At 43.1% G+C, this 22,718-nt stretch overlaps 1 protein-coding gene across 2 annotated transcripts in view; it reads right to left on the minus strand.

Annotated features, from left to right (window-relative positions):
• Positions 1-17,316, minus strand: part of pde9ab (phosphodiesterase 9ab) — a 56,935-nt gene extending 39,619 nt beyond the window's left edge. Inside the window, exons 1-3 of one of the 2 annotated variants that reach the window (XM_055660839.1) lie at positions 15,166-17,316; positions 7,050-7,120; positions 4,926-5,003 (exon numbers count right to left, since the gene is read on the minus strand). In XM_055660839.1, coding sequence (XP_055516814.1) covers positions 4,926-5,003; positions 7,050-7,120; positions 15,166-15,237 — 221 coding nt within the window. In that variant the 5' untranslated portion in view covers positions 15,238-17,316. Of the gene's footprint in view, positions 1-4,925; positions 5,004-7,049; positions 7,121-15,092 lie in introns of both variants that reach the window. The other variant, XM_055660840.1, reaches the window with a different exon arrangement.
• Positions 17,317-22,718: the final 5,402 nt, after the last annotated feature.

The following is a 22,718-nucleotide window of genomic DNA, read 5'->3' on the forward strand; positions in this document are numbered from 1 at the left end:
TTGAATGTAATGCAATTGCTGCCTCAACCTCATTCAGAGACAAATAGCAAAGAAACAGACCCTTCAGTCCAATGAGTCCGTACTGGCCATCAACCATCCATTTGCATTAATTCGGTATTATTTTCATTATTTCTTTGGATTACCATGAACTTTCACCATATTTTACCAGTCAGCTTTATGACCATGTGAGGGGCAATTTACAGCAGCCAATTACACAATTCCACACAACCGGTGCGGCACGATGTCGCAGCAGTAGAGTTGCTGCCGTGCAGCACCAAAAACTTCGGTTTGATCCAGACTACAGGTGCTGTTGCGTTAGAGATACACCGTGGGAACAAGCCCTTCAGCCCGGTCCGCACCGGTCAGCAATCCCCACACAATAACACTATCCTACACATACTAGGGAGAGTTTACACATACACCAAGCCAATTAACCTATATACCAGTACGTCTTTGGAGTGTTGGAGGAAACCGAAGATTTCGGAGAAAACCCACGCAGTCACGGGGAGAACATGCAAACTTCGTCTCTCCCTACCTCTCCCTATAAACATGTGGGTTTTCTCCAGGCGATCCGGTTTCTTCCCACACTCCAAAGACGTACAGGTTTCTAAGTTAATTGGCTTAGGAAAAAGTTGTCCCTAGTGTGCAGGATAGTGCTATTGTAAGGGGTGATCGCTGGGTGGCGAGTCTCAATGGGCCGAAGGACCTGTTTCCACACTGTATCTCTCTAAAGCCTAAAGCCTTTGGGATGGGTGGAAATCAGAGCACCTGGAAGAAACCCACATGGTCATGGGAAGAACATGCAAACGCCACACATGCAGCAGCAGTTTGAACCCGAGGTGGCGGTGTTATGAGGCAGCCGCCTTCAAACTATCACAAGCTGTGCCACTGACCCATCCCCTCTATGGTTACAAGCTCTGAGGAGAGACATTATGTTCAACAGAAGGGTGAGGAGAGGCACAGTAGGTCACGGAGACACAAGGGAGACTCATAGGCAACTTCTCCACCCGATGATTCACTGCTGGGGTTCCAGCCAGGGTCCAGGCACAACAGTGTTGTCAGCAATGCATCTCTATCTCTACACAAAGATGGACACAAAATGCTGGAGTAACTCAGCGGGACAGGCAGCATCTCTGGACGGAAGGAATGGGTGACGTTTTGGGTCAAGACCGTTCTACACAATGATACAGTGACCAATTTTAAATGCCAATTCCAGCAATGCGTTTGTTCCTGGGAATACAGAGGGATAAGCAAGGCACCTTCAAACAGTGCAGCTCTAATTCACCAGCTGACTGCGGTACGCAAATCTCGTAAACAAGCTGTTAAGAATCATCAGAAAAGGCATGAATACTTAATAGTACACCACTCACTGCCGCAGCTTATTGACTAACCATGTCCTGGACCCTGCTCTGTTCTGTCTCTTCACGTTGGAACGCTGCTTAATAGTTCATACACTGGGCTACTTATGTATAAATCTTTGCAATGTGCCAATCTGAATTTCCATCCCCATTTGGGACTGATTTATTCACTGATCTAATCACCATGGTAAAGTATTGCCAGGGGCTTCCTGCTAGCAAGGCCAAACACAAATATCAGGCAAGGATAGAACTGTGTCCTGCAGCATCCTCCCTCATGGTTGAATAGGCTGCTGTGCAGAAGAAGAAGCAGATGTTCCTGGTAGCTGGTGGCACGGCACGCAAGGACCATGCTTCAGCTCACCAGTTCCTCAGGGAAGGAGAGGAAAAGATAACAAGAGATGCTAAAATCTAATAACCCAGGTTGAAGAATTTCCTCATGGAACATAGATCATTACAGCACAGGAAAAGGCCCTTCAGCCCACAATGTCTGTGCAGAACATTATGCCAAGTCCAATCCTTATCTGCCTGCACATAATCAGCATCCCTTCATTCCCTACAGCCCCATAAGTTCATGTGATAGGAGCAGAATTAGGCCATTCGGCCTATCTAGTCTAGTCTGCCATTCAATCATGGTTGATCTACCTCTCCCTCCTAACCCCATTCTCCTGTCTTCGTCCCATAACCCCTGACACCCGTACTAATCAAGAATCTCTGCCTTAAAAATATCAATTGACTTGGCTTCCACAGATTCACCACCCTCTGACTAAAGAAATTCCTCCTCATCTCCTTCCTTAAAGGAACATCCTTTAATTCTGAAGGTATGACATCTGGTCCTCGAATCTCCCACATGTGTCTATCCAAAAGCCTCTTAAAATCCATTAATATATCTGTCTGCACCATCACCCCGAGCAGCATGTTCAGCACCACCCTCTGTGTAAAAACATGGCTCTCACATCTCCTTTAAACATTGCCCCTCGTATCTTAAACCTATGCCCTCTAGTATTTGATATTTCCATCCTAACTACTCAAGTCTTCCAGAACCTGGCCCACTGATTTACCCCAGCTCTTTTCTTAAGGCAATAGAGACTACTTGAAAACAGATTGGGTTATTTTAAAGGAAAATCACAGATGTGTCGAATACGTTTTTGAGAGACTTTTCATGGTAAAGAAGGACAATGTTTGTGACTTGCCTGTGAGACCAACAATGGAATAAGAGAAGGACTTTGCTAAATACTTAACCTAAATTAGCCAACAATATTTAAAAAATATATATATTGGCAATAAAACCGCACAAATACAACGTTTTAAAAGAACTTTGTGAGATATCCCAGAAGTGTTACCTATCGTCTTTCAAAGCTTCTGATGCAGGAGTTATTCCTTCATATTTTGTAATATTAAATTGTAACTGCAATAATTTAAGAAAAAACTGAGGGAAAGTGGTGGGAATTATATAATATGATTCGAGAAACTTATTAGAAGCTTTAATAAAGGCAAAAAGACTGAGCATTTAAGAAACCTGCTGAATATGGAAAGTAAACATGAATTTTTAAAGATTTTATCATATTTGAAAAAACAAATTGAACTTTAAGTAATAGGCTGGGAAATACATATCTGTTAATGTCATTTGTACTGATCCAGATTTCATAACAGACTTAGCTCTGGAATTGGTAGCAAAGTATTGACTTTGTTAGACAGAAGTGAAGAAGGATAAACTGAAGCTGGCCAAAATGTTGCAGTGGTATATCTTTCGCAAGACCTGAAACGTTTATTATATTTATAGTTCTCAAATACACAGTGAAGAACCATATATCCAGCTAGACTGGAAACATAGTCGCATGGTCCTAAACTGTGTCATTGCCTCTCCTTTAAATACACTCTCAAAAAGTTCTTCTCTATCCTAACACTAATATCTACAAGATTGATTTAGTTGTTACAGTGGCTTCTTATTCTCTGTTCCATTAGTATCTTCACTCAAAGATGATAAGCAGATCATTTCTCATCATTACAAAGTTCCTACTTGGTGCCATATGTAATTCAGCTCCATAATTGAATGTAACATTGATTATTGTCCTGGGTCATTTCACCTGGATGAGCAGGATTAAGCACAGTTGCTCAGAGAGTAAAACTTACGGACGCTGGAAACAAAAAGCAGTGCATGTTGGAAAGCAGCAGTGGATGCTGTTTATTATGGGGGGGGGAAGCAATTAAACATCGTTCTGACAATAGATGGTTGATTTGAATCATTAACTATGTCTCCCTTCTCAGATGTTGATTTCTTGGTTAGTGCTGGGTGTCAGGGGTTATAGGGCCAAGGCAGGAGAACGGGTTTGAGAGGGAAAGTCAGGTCAGCCGTGATTGAATGGTGGAGTAGGCATGATTGTTCGAATGGCCTTATTCTGCTCCGGGAACTTATGAACTTATGAACATGCTGTTTTCAAGAGTGTTAGATTTAGCTCTTAGGGCTCAAGGAATCAAGGGACATGGAGGTAAAAGCAGGAACGGGTTACTGATTTTGGATGATCAGTCTCGATTATATTAAATGGCGGTGCTGGCCTACTCCTGCACCTATTTTCTATGTTTCTAACCTGTGAGTGTTTCTAGAATTTGCTTTTTAGTTCACTTTGGAAGTTTGGTTTGCTTTGGAAGTTCTGATAAAGACAGTAGTTTTGATGAAATGGTTTCATTTTCAGAACACATGTGTGATTACTGTGTTTGTAAAGTATTTGAAACTGCTCCAACTAAAGATATCACACACGCCAAAGACATAATGTACACACAGATGGGCAAATCTTTATGTGTTTCACCCAGTGAAGGTCATGCCACGTGTTTTTGAAGTTATGGAACTGTACTTTAGACGTTAAATTTTGGACTTTAGAAATACAGCGTGGAAACAGGCCCTTCGGCCCACAGAGTCCGTGCCAACCAGCGATCATCCCATACACTAGCTCTACCCTGCACACTAGGGACGATATACAATTGTATCAAAGCCAATTAACTTACAAACCTGTACGACTTTGGATTGTGGGAGGAAACTGGAGTATCCGGTCACAGGGATACAATCTCCATACAAGTCGCATCTGTAGTCAAGATCCAACTCAGTTCTCTGGTGCTGTAAGGCAGCAACTCTACCGTTGCATCATTGTGCCATCCTATGCTGCCACTGAGCTGCTATATATGAGCAAGGTTTCAGATTAGCTCAATAGTTAATTTTCCTACAAATTTAACATTAATGCACCAATATTAATTTCTCTGCACTCGTTCTACTACAGAAATATCAGTTGGGTTAATATTGAATATCGAAGCAATCATACCTATTATTCTTATCTCTGGCCTTTGTTCCAACCATCTATCTGCCAAAAAACCCCTTGCCTGCGTCAATGTATTACTGTGTCCTACCTCTCCCCTTTTCCATTCTTACCCCCACAACAAAAAAGGGGTGAAAAAGGGTCTCGACCCTAAACGTTACCTATCCATGTTCTCCAGACATGCTGCCTGACTTACTCCAGCACTTTGTGTCCTTTTGTGTACTAAACCAGCATCTGCAGTTATTTGTTTCTACAATCCTACCTTGGTGTGTTAGATGGCATAGTTGGGTCAATGGATATAATAGCATCATCTTGATCCATGAGCATAATCAAGGTGTCTCTAAACAGTGAGGCAGAACAGAGAAAGACAAGCATTTAGTGAACAGATCCAAAACACATTGATCAACTTTATATTCAGCAATTGCATTGGATCCGAAATTCAATGATTCTTGACAAGCATGATGCCCAATGAGTACAACTTGTCATTGCCCAATTTAGAGTACACGTATATAGCTCCTTGAAGGTGGCAGCACAGGTAGATAGGGTGGGCAAAAAGGCTTGTGGCACATTGGCCTTACCGATGAAGCATGTCATGAATCATAGTTGGGTCTAGAAGTATTGAGTATAGAAGTTGGGACATCATGTTGCAGTTATATAAGACTTTAGCGATACTGCATTTAGAATATTGTGTTCAGTTCTGGGCACCATTTTACAGGAAAGTTGTTGTCAACTTGCAAAGGGTACAGAAAACACTGTAGAACTCTATACAGCCGAACACTTGCAGGAATTTCAACTGGTATGCTTTTGGAAGGGCTTGTTAAACAAGTTGTATAGGGTGATTTCACCAAATGTCAAATGAGCGTAGATCCCCCCTCACGTGACCGAAAATTTTAACTGGAGGACATATCTCACTTCGGTACATGTTAGTAATGGGGAAACACGCACTTTCCCACCCGTTAAAAACATGGAAAACTGCCGATTTTTGAGCTGAAATTTTCTGTGCTAGTCGGGGTGACCGTGAAGCACAACGACCTAACTTTTCAGGCAAAAAAAAAGATAGAAAGTAAGGTAATTACAAGAGGGAACTGAAGGTGGAAAACAGCGGAAGTGAACAGCCGACATTTGCCGTGGAGATTTAAAGATCCAAAATATCGGGAATTATCGCGTTTGCTCGCTGAATTTCATCTAAAGTAAGGCATTATTAACTTACTTTTGATGAAATTCAGCGAGCAAACGCGAAATCACCCTATACATTCCCATGTATGCATCCTTAATATATTAATGGCCATTGGGCTGGCCTGGACATTACTGTCTCCCACACCAGCTTGTGCACATGTGACCATGCTGGCAAAGAAAAATCATAGCTTTGGACATACGGAGGAGGGCAAGGCTGCAAGTTCCTCTTTTATCCAAGTAGTTACAGTTTGTAGAGTCATAGACAGAGGTGGGATAGAAACAGGCCCTTCAGCCCACCAAGCCCATGCCAATCCTTGAGCACCCATTTTTATAATAATCCTACCCCCAACCCATTTTGTTCTCTCCACGTTTCTCCCAACATCCCAGATTATGCCATTCATACCTTAGTTGCGGAGTAGCATACTGCACAGGGCATCTTTGGATGTGGAAGAACATTGGAATATCTGGAGGAAACCCACAAGGCCACAGGGAGAACACTAGAGTCATAGTGCCACACTGTGTGAAAACAGGCCCTTCGGCCCAACTTGCCCACACTGACCAGCATGTCCCATCTACACTAGTCATGTAGACACTACATGCAAGCTCCATTGGCTTCCAAGCAGTCTGAGAAGTCCAGAGATTTGGAAAAATATATAAAAGGAAGCTAATTTATCCCAGTTAAAGGACATACCTTTAGGAAGGAGAAGAGGGAGATATTTTTTAGTTCGGGGGGTGGTGAATCTGTGCAATTCATTTCCACATTCGGCTGCGGATATTTTTAAGGTGGAGATTGACAGATTGTTGATTAGTGCGGGTGTCAGGGGTTATGGGGAAAAGGCAGGACAATGGGGTTGAGGGGGAAAGATAGATCATCATGATTGAATGGCAGAGTTGACTCAATGGGCCAAATGGTCTCATTCTGCTCCAATAACTTATGAACTTAACTCAAGAACTAGAGTGTAACACAGTTGTTTCAGTGAATCAATGTGCAAACTTAAATTGCCATGTGCATTATAGATGTAGAACATAATATTGTTGAATTTATTTATTTATGATCATTAATGTTTTATCTGTTTAAGTAATGTATTCAACCAGTTTAGAATCAATATTACAATGAAATTTAATTTACATTAATTAATACATATCAATGCAATTCAACATCAAACATTTCTTGCTTAACTGTACAAAATAGTAGATTTCTTTGCCTGACCTGTTGAGTCCAACAGTTGTGCAGAGAAGCTCCTTAATATCACTCGGTCTGCAGTGTCTGCTGAACATAACCTGCAATGGGTAGTATTATAGATGGGTTAGTGTCATAGAATTAGTGATGGAGAATAAAATGGGCATGTAATGGATCATCTGCCCAAACCTCAGCCTGGAAACAGGCCCTTCGACCCACCCATTCCATGCCGACCATCGATCGCCCATGCACACTGGTTCTGTTATTCTACTTTCTCATCCACTGCCTCCACACGGGGGGGGTGGTGGGGGCAATTTACAGAGGCAAATTAAACTACAAATCTGCACGTCTTTGCGATGAGGGAGGAAGCCAGAGCAGCCGGTGGAAACCCACACGGCCACAGGGAGAACGTGCAAACTCCACACAGACTGCACCTGGTGGTCAGGATCGAACCCAAGTCTCGCGCGCGCTGAGGCAGCAGTTCACCACTGGGCCGTCTAAATGCAACTTTGTATTGTTTTTCATTCAAAAGTAAAATAAATATATACTAAACAAAAGCTGTGCAAAGTCCCACTGACATTCTCAGCGACTATACATTCCATTCATTGGTGTTGTATTTGGTAGTGTTCGGCGAACTATCATTACACCCGGCTGCCTTGCCACTCATTTGGCCCCCTGCAGTGATATCCCTTCCCTGTTTCAGTGGCGTATGTATTTGTATTTACCTGCAATGGTATATTTTCCATTCTAAACACTGAGCAATGAAGACTCTGCCAAATGCTATTTGCATTTGTGACCACTTTATAGTCATGGTGCTTTGGGCAAGTGGAAACAATACCTCCTACCCTATCAAACTACTTCAGATTTTTTTTTTCGACGCCCACCTCTTAGCCTCATTTTATTTGCTCAAAGAGACCAACCAGTTCCATTTGCACCTGTATTAATTTTATAATATGCAGTGCCAGTCTAAATGTCTTTTACATTGTCATCGCACCTACCCCCTACCCCTGGTAGCTCATTATAGGTAACCACCATCTGGTGTGAAAAACGTGCACTTAGATCCCAACTCTCCTTAAACCTATGACCTCCAGTTTTAGCCTCCCCTGCCCTGGGGAAAATACGGACCATCCACCTTGTCTCTGCCTCTCATGATTTTATAGCGCTCCAAAAATGTATAGGGCAGCCCTGGTGGCACAGCGGTAGAGTTGCTGCCTTACAGCGCTTGCAGTGTCAGAGACCCGGGTTCGATTCAGACTACAGGTGCTGTATGTACGAAGTCGTACGTTCTCCCCGTGACCGCGTGGGTTGTCTCCGAGATCTTCGGTTTCCTCCCACACTCCAAAGACGTACAGGTTTGTAGGTTAATTGGCTTGGTGCATGTGTAAATTGACCCTAGTATATGTAGGGCAGTGTTAATTTGCGGGCATCGCTGGTCAGTGCGGACTCGGTGGGCCGAAGGGCCTGTTTCCCCGCTGTATCTCTGAACTAAACTACGAAGGTCATCCCTCAGACACTTTCGCTCTTGAGAAAAACCCGGCCTATCTAGTCACTCCTTATTATCAAGCCCTCCAGTCCAGACAAATCCTTTTGAATTTTTACTGCACCCTTTCTAACATCCTTCCTCTACTTTGGTGACTAGAAGTCCACACAATATTGCAGTTGCAGTCCACGTCTTGTGTAGCTGCAACATGCCATCCCAACTGCTCTACTCATTTCCCCAACCAAGGCCAGTGTGCCATGTGCCTTACTCGTCACCCTGTCTAACTGTCTTGCCATTTTCAGGGAACTATATGCTGGTTGTTGATCCCTTCTACAACACCCCCCAGAGCCCTGCCTTTCACCCTGTATGTCCTATCCTGCTTTAACTTCCCAAAGTGCGTATTTAGTTTCGTTTAGAGATATAGCTCGGAAACAGGGTCTTCGGCCCACTGAATCCACGCCAAACACTAGCAATGTCCTACACTCCGGGGACAATTTACAATCAATAACGGCCTGTCCCACTATACAAGTTTACCCAAGAGCTCTGCCGAGTTAAAAAAAAATTAAACTCATGGTATGTATGTAGAATGTACGTAGCAGGTACGTCGGAGCTCGGGACGTTTCTTAGCGGCTCGTAACGCTAACGGCAGGTACTCGGGAAACGCGATAAGCTCGTGATGTTTTTTCAACATGTTGAAAAATGTCCACGAGAGCCCCGAGTACCTACGAGCGGCTATTACCGTAATTCTCTGAGTTCGAATCAGGGGAAACTCGGGAGCAGGGGAACTCTTGAATGACCTCGTATAGTGGGGCAGGCCCTTAACCGAAGCCAATTAACCTACAAACCTGTACGTCATTGGGATGTGGGAGGAAACCGGAGCACCCAGGTAAAACCCACGTGGTCACAGGGAGAACATACATACTCCATACAGACAGCACTCGTAATTAAGATCGAATCGAGGTGTCTGGCGTGTTAAGGCAATGACACTACCACTGCGCCACCCACATTTGTCAGAGATAAATCCTATCAGCCATTCCTTTGCCCAGATTCCCAGTTGTAACCACAGAGGACCCTCTTCACTGATGGCACCTACATTCTCATCGAAAAAAATAATATATAGAACAAACGGGGGACCCGTCACTGATCACTGTAACATGTGGGAGGAAACCGAAGATCTTGGAGAAAACCCACGCAGGTCACGGGGAGAACGTACAAACTCCATACAGACAGCGCCTGTAGTCAGGATCAAACCCGGGTCTCTGGAGATGCAAGGCAGTAACTCTACCATGCCACCGTGCCGCTGTTCCAAGTAACCCCAAATCCAACACATCGTTTACCGGGAGAAGTGACCCACGGTCTTGAGTGTACTTTGAGAACTGGCTGCCTGAAGGAGGCACGTCAAGGCATTAAAAAGATGATGTCAATGCCATCTCTGCAGAATCCTTTAAGTCCACTGGCAGACTACCATCACCAAGCACTAATCATTAAGCAGATCATGTTACACGTAGGCCCAGAACAGAATCCCCAAATCGACAGTGTTCCAAGCTCAATCACAGCAAAATACTATCAAGTAGACAGACAAGATTTAAATATATTGGCAAAATCTCCTCAGAAATATGTAACATCCCCATTAATCTGTGGGAATCCTGGCCCAGGACCACTAATAATGGAGAAACAAGGAGCTGCAGATGCTGATTAACCAAAAAAAAGACACAAAATGCTGGAGTAATTCAGCAGGTCAGGTAGCATCCCCGAGGATATGGATAGGTGACATTTCACCGATCCTTGGCAGAGTATTCAGACTATTTAGAGGCAGAATAGGTAGAAATGTCACTTCTCCATGTTGTCCAGGGACCCGTTGAGTTACTCCAGCACTTTGTGACTTTTTTTTAACCATTAACAATAGAGCAGCAGCATCATGGCTTTGGAAACCGTCCAGTTACACAAGACACCAGCATAATGAGGAAGGGGCACATCACCCCCCTGCCTACACACCTGTCATTTCCACCAAGTCCCATCTTCCCACTGCAGCTCACACAATGGCCTAATCAACCACCTCAAACCTGGATTGGAAGCATGTTACCCTCAATCCTCATGGGCCGTCCAAGTTATAGGCTGCAGAACCAATGCAAAAACAATGGTCTTATGAACCGCCCAGCCATGAGGTGATGATTGTGATGTTGTCATCACACTCGTACCAGTATATGTAAACAAGATTATCTTAATTCTGCCCCTCAAAGGGATGCATGTTTTTGTCACGAAAAAGCCACACTTGTGACTGTCATTAAGAATGAGCAGAAGGGAGGCTTTCGGTAACCCTCTCTAGCACAGATTAATTCTAACAAACAGCACTCAATGTTTGCAACACATGTATGGCCATCCTGATCTTCCAGTTGATCTGCAAAACATCATTTTTTTGATAATCGGTCCAAGAATTCCTTGATGAATTATTGAATGAACACATTTTCGTTTAAATAAAACTCAGTTTTATAACATTCAAGACTTCTGATCAATCATTTAGTTCTTTAATACTGAATGAATAAATTATACTTTATTGTTGCATGTGACGAGTCCCAGTGATATTCTTTGTTTTGCATACCCAAGGTGTTCCAAGAGTTGACACATAAAGGGCGATGACAAAGTTAAAGTATTCCATTTTACACACTCTGATATGGAAACGTCCCAAACCTTTGGGAATGTGTTTAACCTCCACCTTAATTGTTTCTTCCATTTGGATCTCTTATCAATCAGTTACAACTCCTAGCATCTTTGTTTCCACCTCATTAGGACCAAATGCATTTTCAATTAAACATAAATTATCCCTCACCTCGAGTTTGATCTTCACCGATTCTGAACCTAATTATATTTTTATCGCTATTTCCCATATGCTCTACATTCTCCGGCAATGCATCCGATTTTGTTAGACCGATAATATTTTGATCAATAAAGCTGCGCTGTAGACATTTCAGAAATTTCCCAGACTTCTTGCACTCAGCATAAGGTTTTTTAAATCAGCCTCTAATACGATACATTTTTATTTCCTTATTATAGTTGTTACACGACTTTTCAAAATTCATTAAACTTAGTAGTACCTCCTCCAGTACTTGCTAACTTTAGACATACGGCACAGAAACAGGCCCTTTGGCCCACAGAGTCCGCGCCAACTAGTGACTATCCCATACACTAACACTATCCTCACACTAGGGACAATTTATAATTTTATCAAACCTGTACGTCTAGAGTGTGGGATGAAACTGGAGAACCCGGAGAAAACCCACGCGGTCATGGGAAGAACACACAAAGCACATTCCAACAGCACCTATGGTTGGGATCGAACTTGTGTCTCTGGCGCTGTAAGGCAGCAACTATACCCTCTTCACCACTGTACTGCCCTTGTGTCTACATCAACTCTTTATTATCTGACTGATGTCATTGGCATGAAACATTAAAAGCTTTTGTCCTTTGAACTTTTAGGCACCACCCCTTTCCTTGGTCTATAAGGGTCTGTGAATAGCATTATCAAAAGTAAATACTCACTTACACTTTTATTTTGTTCAGGCTTCTAATTTATGTTTTCAAGAGAGAGTTAGATTTAGCTGTTAGGGATAAAGGAATCAAGGGATATGGGGAAAAAGCAGGAACGGGTACTGATTTTGGATGATCAGCCATGATCATATTGAATGGCGGTACTGGCTCAAAGGGCCAAATGGCCTACTCCTGCACCTATTTTCTATGTTCACCCCAGGTGAGAACCAGTATGTGCATCTCCACACATTTATGCACTTGTGCTCATCTTCACTTTAGTCTACTCTGCAGTATTCCTTCATCTAGAATAATCTTTATTCCAATAAGATTCTCTCTTACCTTCTGTCAATGTCCTCTGAATCGCAGTCCTGTTCAGCTGCACTTCACATTCTAAAACCCCTGTCTACCCCAGAGCAAGTTTCAATGACCCAGGAAAATGGAACACTCATTGATGTATCATTTCTCTGACACTGGAACCACCTGCTTAACATCTACTCGCTAGAATAATACAGAGATGACCAACTCTGAACTAGGTACAAAATGCAACGTCAACTCATTGGGCCAAGCACCAACCCTGGAGAAAAGGAACAGGTGATGCTTTGGGTCGAAGCCCTTCCTCAGATACCGAGTGCTCAGATACAAAGCTTTCTGAGGATGGCTTCCAACCCAAAGTGTCACCTATTCCTTTTCTCCAAGGATGTTGCCTGGCCCAGCATTGTGTGTCTATCTTTGGAATAAACCAGCATCTGCAGTTGCCTTCTACACATGTTACTAACTCTGAGATCCTGGTCTGTATCTTCCCCCTTGTTACAGAAACTCTCGCAGTGGGACATATTTATCTTTGTTTTGTTCTGCCTTCCCCACGTGAAGCGTAGCTTCTGACTAATCCCTATCACTTGCACCTGTTGGTGATGTCTCTTAACCTGGCACCAGGAGCATCACGCCATGGAGGACTCACATCAGTAATCGCACAAACTGCTATCTGTCCCTTGGCTTTCCAATCGCCTGAAACACCTGGTGCGTCCTGTGTCATGGGTTGCTCGACCTGGCACTGTCCGTCACACCCAACTCCCAGTTGCCATTTCCTTCATCCAATCTAAAAGCCAAATTGCAACATATCTACGCAGAGCATCGCCATCCTGTCTGTTTCTTTCTACCCTGCTGATGCCCACCTACCTTACTCGGAAAATGTGACTCTGTGGTTACCAACACCTGCAAGGTGAACCCTCGCTGGAATGGGATACCACCTGGAGTTCAGTAACCCTGGACTGGGACTTAAACAGGCAGACCCCAGAGATCCAGCGCACACAAAACATCCAGGAGGGTCCATATATCACAGGATCACACAGATGATACGTCCCCAACCATGTACCTAATGTCTGAAGAAGGGTCCCAAACCAAAAAGTCACCTATTCGTTCTCCAGGGCCGCTGAGTCACTCCAGCACTTTGTGTCCTTTTGTGTAAACCAGCATCTGCAGTTCTTTGTTTCTACCCAATGTTCCTGCCCGTTTACTTAAAAGTATAGTACAGTCTGAAGAAGGGTCTCGACTTGAAATGTCACCTATTCCTTCTTTCCAGAGATGCTGCCTATCCCGTTGAGTTACTCTAGTGTTTTGTCTCATTTGTGTAAACCAGCATCTGCAAAGTAAATCGTGTAAACCAGGATCTGCAGTTCCTTGTTTCTACTTAATGTTCCTGTCTTAAAGTTATAGCTTACCTTTTATTATAAAATATTACGTATAGTCATAGAAGATTAGGTCAGGTTGTCAGGTTAGAGGCCAGTGACTAGTGGGGTGCCACAGGGATCTGTGTTGGGTCCACTGGTGTTTGTCATGTACATCAATGATCTGGATGATGGTGTGGTAAATTGGATCTGGATGATGGTGTGGTAAATTGGATCTGGATGATGGTGTGGTAAATTGGATTAGTAAGTATGCAGATGATACTAAGATAGGTGGGGTTGTGGATAATGAAGTAGATTTTCAAAGTCTACAGAGAGATTTATGCCAGTTGGAAGGGTGGGCTGAAAGATGGCAGATGGAGTTTAATGCTGATAAGTGTGAGGTGCTACATCTTGGCAGGACAAATCAAAATAGGGCGTACATGGTAAATGGTAGGGAATTGAAGAATGCAGGTGAACAGAGGGATCTGGGAATAACTATGCACAGTTCACTGAAAGTGGAAACTCATGTAGATAGGGTGGTAAAGAAAGCTTTTGGTGTGCTGGCCTTTGTAAATCAGAGCACTGAGTATAGAAGTTGGGATGTAATGTTAAAATTGTACAAGGCATTGGTGAGGCCAATTCTGGAGTATGGTGTACAATTTTGGTCGCCTAATTATAGGAAGGATGTCAACAAAATAGAGAGAGTACAGAGGCGATTTACTAGAATGTTGCCTGGGTTTCAGCAACTAAGTTACAGAGAAAGGTTGAACAAGTTAGGGCTTTATTCTTTGGAGCGCAGAAGGTTAAGGGGGGACTTGATAGAGGTCTTTAAAATGATGAGAGGGATAGACAGAGTTGACGTGGATAAGCTTTTCCCACTGAGAGTAGGGAAGATTCAAACAAGGGGACATGACTTGAGAATTAAGGGACAAAAGTTTAGGGGTAACATGAGGGGGAATTTCTTTACTCAGAGAGTGGTAGCTGTGTGGAATGAGCTTCCAGTGAAGTGGTGGAGTCAGGTTCGTTTTTATCATTTAAAAATAAATTGGATAGTTATATGGACGGGAAAGGAATGGAGGGTTATGGTCTGAGCGCAGGTAGATGGGACTAGGGGAGAATACGTGTTCGGCACGGACTAGAAGTGTCGAGATGGCCTGTTTCCGTGCTGTAATTGTTACATGTTATTATAATTTGTCTGATAACTTCATGCAAACTCACAAACAAAAAAAGTCAAATCATTTTATGCCAAAGCTAGTGAGAAGCATGCCTTAATAACACGAATGATTCATGCCTCAGTGCAAATGCGTTCTTAATATAAATCATGTAAGTGAGAACCGAAACAAATACGTATCATGCTTTAACATAATATCACTCCTTGACAAATCTTGTAAGTGAAAATCTCACCTAAACAAAATGTGCCTCCGAATCAATTTTCACCCTCAAATGATAGCAACAAGCTACAGAATGAAGATATTACCTTGCGTGAAACATTGTTTTTCTCCAAGTAGATAATCTTTGATACATTGCCAGAGGAGGAGGCTGATCCCATTTCCTGTTGACTCGGCTGGAGAACGTCAGGTATAGCAGAAACGGGAGCAACGGTGCGACTGTCAGCCCTCAGAGCCCCTCCTGTGACCCAGCAAACTCAAACAGGTGCGACTGAAATGCAGGAGGCTAAAAGGCTGCGATCTACCAATCTGTCTCCAGCTGGGTATTGTTGCCTTGGCAAACCAAAGTGATTCCAACTGATTAATAAACAGCCATTAACTGCATCTTGAAATTCCTATCACCACGGGTTCTGTTAATTACTGGCCTCATTAACATAGAACCAAATTAAGGACATGTCTCCAAAAGACGACAATTTAAATTAGGAAATTGGGAGGATATTTTGAGCAAGATTTTCACTCTTTATTTGATTGGTGATTTTGTACTATTTTTAATCTAAATTGGTGGATTTTATGAAGAACAGCAGTGTTGACTAAAACATAGATGCATAGACAATAGGTGCAGGATTAGGCCATTCGGCCCTTCGAGCCAGCAACGCCATTCAACATGATCATGGCTGATCATCCTCAATCAGTACCCCGTTCCTGCTTTCTCCCCATATCCCTTGATTCCGCTAGCCCTAAGAGCTCTATCTAACTCTCTTTTGAATGCATCCAGTGAATCGGCCTCCACTGCCTTCTGAGGCATAGAATTTCACAATTCACAGCCCTCTGGGTGAAAATATCTTTCCTCATCTCAGTTCAAAATTGCCTACCCCATATTCTTAAACTGTGGCCCCTGGATCTGGACTCCCCCAACATCAGGAACATGTTTCCTGCATCTAGCATGTTCAATCCCTTAATAATTTTATATGTTTCTATAAGATCCCTTCTCATCCTTCTAAATTCAAGCGAATATAAGTCCAGTTACTCCATTCTTTCATCATATGACAGTCCCGCCAATCTGGGAATTAACCTCATGCACTCCCTCAATAGTAAAAATGTCCTTCCTCAAATTAGGAGACCAAAACTGCACACAATACTCCAAGTGTGGTCTTACCAGGGCCCTGTACAACTGCAAAAGGACCTCTTTGCTCCTATACTCAACTCCTCTCGTTATGAAGGCCAACATGCCATTAGCTTTCTTCACTGCCTGCTGTACCTGCATGCTTACTTTCAGTGACTGATGTACAAAGTCACCCAGGTCTAGTTGTACTTCCCCTTTTCCTAACCTGACACCATTCAGATATTAATCTGCTTTCCTGTTCTTGCCACCAAAGTGGATAACCTCATTTATCCACATTATACTGCATCGGCCATGCATCTGCCCACTCACCCAACCTGTCCAAGTCACCCTGCATCCTCATAGCATCCTCTTCACAGTTCACACTGCCACCCAGCTTTGTGTCATCTGCAAATTTGCAAATGTTACTTTTAATTCCTTCATCTAAGTCATTAATTGTAAATAGTTGTGGTCTCAGCACCGAGCCTTGCAGCATCCCACTACTCACTGCCTGCCATTCTGAAAGGGATCCGTTAATCCCTACTCTTTGTTTCCTGTCTGCCAACCAAATTTCTATCCATGTCAATACCCTACCCCCAATACCATGTGCTCTAATTTTGCCCACTATTCACCCGTGTGGGACCTTATCAAAGGCTTTCTGAAAGTCCAGATACACTACATCCTCTGGCTCTCCCTTGTCCATTTTAATTGTTACATCCTCAAAAAATTCCAGTAGATTAGTCAAGCACGATTTCCCCTTTGTAAATCCATGCTGACTTGGTTCTATCCTGTTACTGCTATCCAAATGCGCCGCTATTACATCTTTAATAATCGACTCCAGCATCTTCCCCACCACCGACTTCAGGCTAACTGTTCCATAATTCCCTGCTTTCTGTTGATCTTTAAAAGGTGCCCAATCCTCTGGCTTCCCGCTCATCTTTGCAATATTATACTCCTTCTCTTTTATTTTTATATACTGTCCTTGACTTCCCTTGTCAGCCACGGTCACCTCTTACTCCCCATAGAATCGTTCTTCCTCTTTGGAATGAAATGATCCTGCATCTTCTGGATTATTCCCAGAAATACCTGCCATTGCTGTTCCACCGTCATCCCTGCTAGGGTCCCTTTCCAGTCAACTTTGGCCAGCTCATTCCTCATGCCCCCATAGTCCGCTTTGTTCAACTGCAAGACGGACACTTCCGATTCTACCTTCTCACTGAAATTGCAGATTAAAACTTATCATATTATGGTCACTACCTCCTAATGGTTCCTTTACCTTGGGTTCCCATATCAAATCCGGTTCAAATCTGGTTCATTACATTAGAACTAGATTAAAAAAATCAAAGGGTTTAATGACTGGGGGACACAAAGTGCTGGAGTAACTCAGCAGATCAGGCAGCATCTCCGGAGAAAAAGGATAGCTGACATTTCCCCTGTTCCCCAGAGATGCTGCCTGACCTGCTGAGTTATTCCAGCACTTTGTGTCCTTTTGTGTATGAACCAACATCTGTCGTTCTTTGTTTCTACGGTTTAATTACCAAGTTCAGGATGAGCTACAGATATGATTTGGTCTTGATCATTTTTTATTCTGGCAAGTTTAAATCAGGGATTCATTCTGCTTTACTGTTGCACAACAGCCAATATCTCTCTTTAATGGAGTTCCAGAGTGTCCATTCATTACCCAAGAGCTTGCTGTGATGAATGTCACTGCATGCTATTCTGTGTGCAGGATTAGGGGCAGCATGGTGGTGCAACAGGGACCCAGGTTCAATCCTGACTACGGGTGCCATCTGTACGGAGTTTGTACATTCTCCCAGTGACCTCCTTGGGTTTCCTCCGGGACCTCCGGTTTCCTCCAAAGACGTACAGGTTTCTCAGTTAATTGACTTGGTATAATTGTAAATTGTACGCAGTGTGTAGGATGGTGTTAGTGTGCGGGGATCGCTGGTCGGCATGGACTTGATGGGCTGAAGGGCCTGTTTCCGCGCAGTATCTCTAAACTAAACCAAACTGTGAGAGACTTCACAGCTCCTTGCCTCACACACTGCCATCCATGCACATAAACAGGTCTTGCTGCCATAAAATCAACAAAAATAAAATCAATATTACTATCACTTTAGAGTCAAAAGATCAGCCAAGGTTCTTGGCAACACTTTCACCTTTGAATTGGATGTTAGTTGAAATGAATCCTGTGAGACTGCTGCAACTAATCCATTGCAATGCACGTGGAAGAACTAAGTAGTCAGGCAGCCTCTGTGGAGGGAATGGATAGGGAAAGGACAGGTGATATTTTGGGTCGGGACTCTTCTTCAGACTGTCAAGCCACCTTATGTTCTTATGTGAATAAGGTCGCCCCTCGCACACTAACACTATCCTACACACACTTGGGACAATATTACATTTATACCAAGCCAATTAATTTACAAGCCTGTACGTCTTTGGAGTGTGGGAGGAAACCGAAGGTCTCGGAGAAAACCCACACAGGTCACAGCGAGAATGCACAGACTCTGTACAGACGGCACCCGTAGTTAGGATCTAACCCGGGTCTCTGCCACTTTGAGGCAGCAACTCTCCCACTGCGCCACCATGCCACCAGTTTGTTTTAAAGAATGGAATAAAACGCTTGTGCTGCAACTATCATTTGAACGCAAAGCATTTCTTATTACAACTTCCATCACAAGTAAAAATCGGTCATTGGCTTTGGATTAGAGGAAATAGTTTCTACTTATTCACTTCAATTTCTCCATATCGGTGATCAACAAAGGAAATCAATGTTGAACGAGTCGGAGGAAGTGTCTCGACCTGAAACGTCACCTATTCCTTTTCTCCGGAGATGCTGCCTGACCCGCTGAGTTATTCCAGCATTTTGTGTCTATCTTTGTTGAATTGAGATGTTAGGTACACAAAGTGGCAAGGGTTATGGTGGGCCAGAGGTGTGAAATGTGCTGTAGATTCCAGTGGTGAAAGACAAAAATGTTCCCGAGAAGGAGGAACTCTGGTGTGCAATATTAAAACAAACAGTAAGAGTTTCTATGGATATATAAATAGGCCAGCGGCAGCTGAGGTAAATATGGGACCTCTAGTGAATTAGGCTAATTAATTAATAACAGGAAACAAAGCAATGACAGATAGATCAAATCACTATTTTTGCATTGCTTTTCACTGTGAAGGACACTGCAAATATTACTAAAATTACAGATGGACTAATTACAAATAACTTGGATGAACTTGTAAAAATCCCAATCACAAGAGACAAATTTGAGAGAACATTACAGGCTGTATGGCAAACAGGTTTCATGCACCAGAGGGTTTAAAGGTTTGTGGTACATACACAGTTTGTGGTACATACACAGTTTGTGGTACATACACAGTTTGTGGTACATACACAGTTTGTGGTACATACAGTTTGTGGTACATACACACTGGTTGAAAGTTTTCGACATTTACTAGATTCGAGGACGGCATCAGGAGACTGAAAAACAGCCAACGTGACTCTATGGTTCAAAGAGGGAGCAAGGCAGAAGGCAGGTAACTAGAGGCCTGTTAGTTCACACAACCATTGCTGGCAAATTTCCACAGTCAATAACTAAAGAGGGAAAAAAACAAACTCATTCTGGAAAGCAGAATATAATCAAATCTGTCAACATGGCTTTGTGAATGGTAAATTATGTTTGACAAACCTGCTTTGAGGATGCAGCAGGAAGACTTCATGAAGGGGAATTGTAGTCAGTTTGAGTCTATATTCCTTGGAGTTTAGAAGAATGAAAGGTGACCTTATAAAATATCATTGCCTTAGCAGTCTAGACAGAGTAGATGCGAGGATGTTTGCACTGGAGTGAGTCATGAACAAGAGGCATAGTAACAAGATAAGGTGGCAGAGTAGCTCAGCTGCTGGGTTTGCTGCCTCACTGCACCAGAGACCCAGGTTTGATATGGACCTTGGGTGCTGTCTATATGGAGTTTGCCTGTTCTCCCTGTGACGGCATGGGTTTCTTCTGGGTGCTCCAGTTTCCTTCCACATCCCAAATACATTTTGAGTTGGTGGGTTAACTGACTGCTGTAAAAAGAAAGTTGCCCTTAATGTGTAGGGAGTGGTTGAGAAACAGGCATAACATGAAACTAGTGTGAACGGGTGACCGATGGTCAGCGTGGACTCGATGGGCTGAAGGGCCTGTTTACATGCTGTATCTCTGAACTAAAACTACACATTATGGGCCGGTCATTTTTAACTAAGGTGCATAGAAATTTCTTATCTTGGTGGGTAATTAATCTTTGGGTCTGAAGAAGGGTTTCAGCCTGTTTTCTTCGCACCATAGATGTTGCCGCACCCGCTGAGTTTCTCCAGCATTTTTGTCTACCAATGAATCTTTGGAATTCAGTGTCTCTGAGGCTAATGAAGGACAGATATATTTAAGATGCAGATAGATCTGTCTTTTATAAAGATCGAGGAATTGAGGGTTATGGAAACTGAGGGTTGAGGATAGGGAAGAGGAATTGAGGCCAATATAGATTAGTTATGATCACATTGAATGTCAGGGCAGCCTTGAGGTCTGCTTCTATTTCTACTTTCTGTTGTTAATCTGTTCTTAGAGTTTAAGAGGTTAGTTTATTGTCACGTGTACCGAGGTACAGTGAAAAGCTTTTGTTGCGTGGTAACCAGTCAGCGGAAAGCAACACATGATAGCATGATAACAGGTGTCAGGGGGTTATGGGGAGATCAGCCATGATTGTATGGCAGAGTAGACGTGATGGGCCGAATGGCCTAATTCTGTTCCTATCACTTATGACCTTATACCACTCGAGCCATCCACAGTGTATAGATACACGATGAAGGGAAATAGCATGAATAATGTTTAGTGCAAGATAAAGTCCAGTAAAGTCCGATCAAAGATTGTCCGAGGGTCTCCAATGAGATAGATAGTAGCTCAGGTTTCTTCTATAGTTGTTGGTAGTATGGTCCAGATGCCTGATAACAGCTGGGAAGAAACTGGTGTGGAGGTGTGCGTTTTCACACGTCTATGCCTTTTGCCCGATGGGAGAGGACTGCAACTCGTCCTTGACTATGCTGCTGGCCTGGTAGTCTGATTTTATCTTTGCCTGTGGAAATAATTGTTGTATTTTACAACTCCCTGGTGCTATAGTTTCCTACAAGGCATAATCTGCATCTATCCAGTAGATTGATGCTGGATAACCACTGTGATGTTGATGCTTTTTCAGCAATGGGGAATACAAACTGCATAGCGAGATCAATATGTGGACTCATCAATACCTTGTGTAAATCCCCCTCCAAAATGTGGAATACAGGAGACATCTTTTGGACACCCATGTGGCACAAAACATTTTTAGCCAGAGAGATGTGAATCTGTGAAATTCTCTGCCACAGATGGCAGTGGAGGCCGATTCACTGGATGCATTCAAGAAAGAGTTATATACAGCTATTGGGACTAACGGAATCAAGGGATATGGGGAGAAAGCAGGAACAGGGTACTGATTCTGGATACAGCAGCATCTATGGAGCGAAGGAAATAGGCAACGTTTCGGGCCGAAACCCTTCTTCAGACTTTGTGTACCTTCGATTGTCCAGCATCTGCAGTTCCTTCTTAAACAGTGATTCTGGATGATCAGCCATGATCACATTGAAGGGCGGTGCTGAATCAAAGAGATGAATGGCCTTCTCCTGCACCTATTTTCTATGTTTCTATCAATCCCAATATTTGGCGTGCTGCATAATGTTGTGGCCATTCAAACTATGTACTGTGGCATTGATGTAGTTAGAATAGCAGAGACAAGCTCATTATAGTTGGGAGCAGAGAGAAATGCTACATCATCTCTTTGCTACTTAGGATTAGGAAGGGAAATAAGAAACCAAAGAATATGTAGGAACAAAGAACTGCAGATGCTGGTTTACAAAAAAAAGACAGAAGACTCCTGAATTCTTATTAAATTGGCACAGTCCATCACATTGGTCTGAGTTTGGACTCAAGGAGAGATCCCAGGCTCCTCCCTGAAAATAGTTCTATCGTCACCCAGTTCCAGATTCCATGACAATGTAATCAAAGCAAAATAAATCCATTGCAGAAATAAAGAACTGCAGGTGCTGGTCTACCAAAAAAAAAGACTCAAAGTGCTGGAGCAACTCAGTGGGCCGGGCAGCATCTCTGGCAGGATAATTCTCCAGCAATGAATATCTCAAGCACTTTATGTTTTTTTTTTAAAGTATATCCACTCCCCTGACATCCAGTGTTGAGTTCATCCCTAGTGTGAGCTTGGTTTTAATAAGCAAGCAACGACATCCTGGAGGGCCTCAGCAGATCAGGCAAAATCTGTGTAGGAAGGAACTGCAGATGCTGGTTTAAACCAAAGATAGACACAAAAGGCTGGAGTAACTCAGCGGGACAGGCAGCATCACTGGAGAGGAAGAATGGGTGACGTTTCGGGTCGAGACCCTTCTTCAGACCGAAGAAACGTCACCCATTCCTTCTCTGCAGAGAGGAAACATCTGTGGATGGAAAAGGAGAAATGATGGTTCGGGTGGGAACCTTC

This window comes from Leucoraja erinacea, chromosome 32 (genome assembly GCF_028641065.1).
Source record: "Leucoraja erinacea ecotype New England chromosome 32, Leri_hhj_1, whole genome shotgun sequence".
In the NCBI taxonomy this organism is placed as follows: domain Eukaryota; kingdom Metazoa; phylum Chordata; class Chondrichthyes; order Rajiformes; family Rajidae; genus Leucoraja; species Leucoraja erinaceus.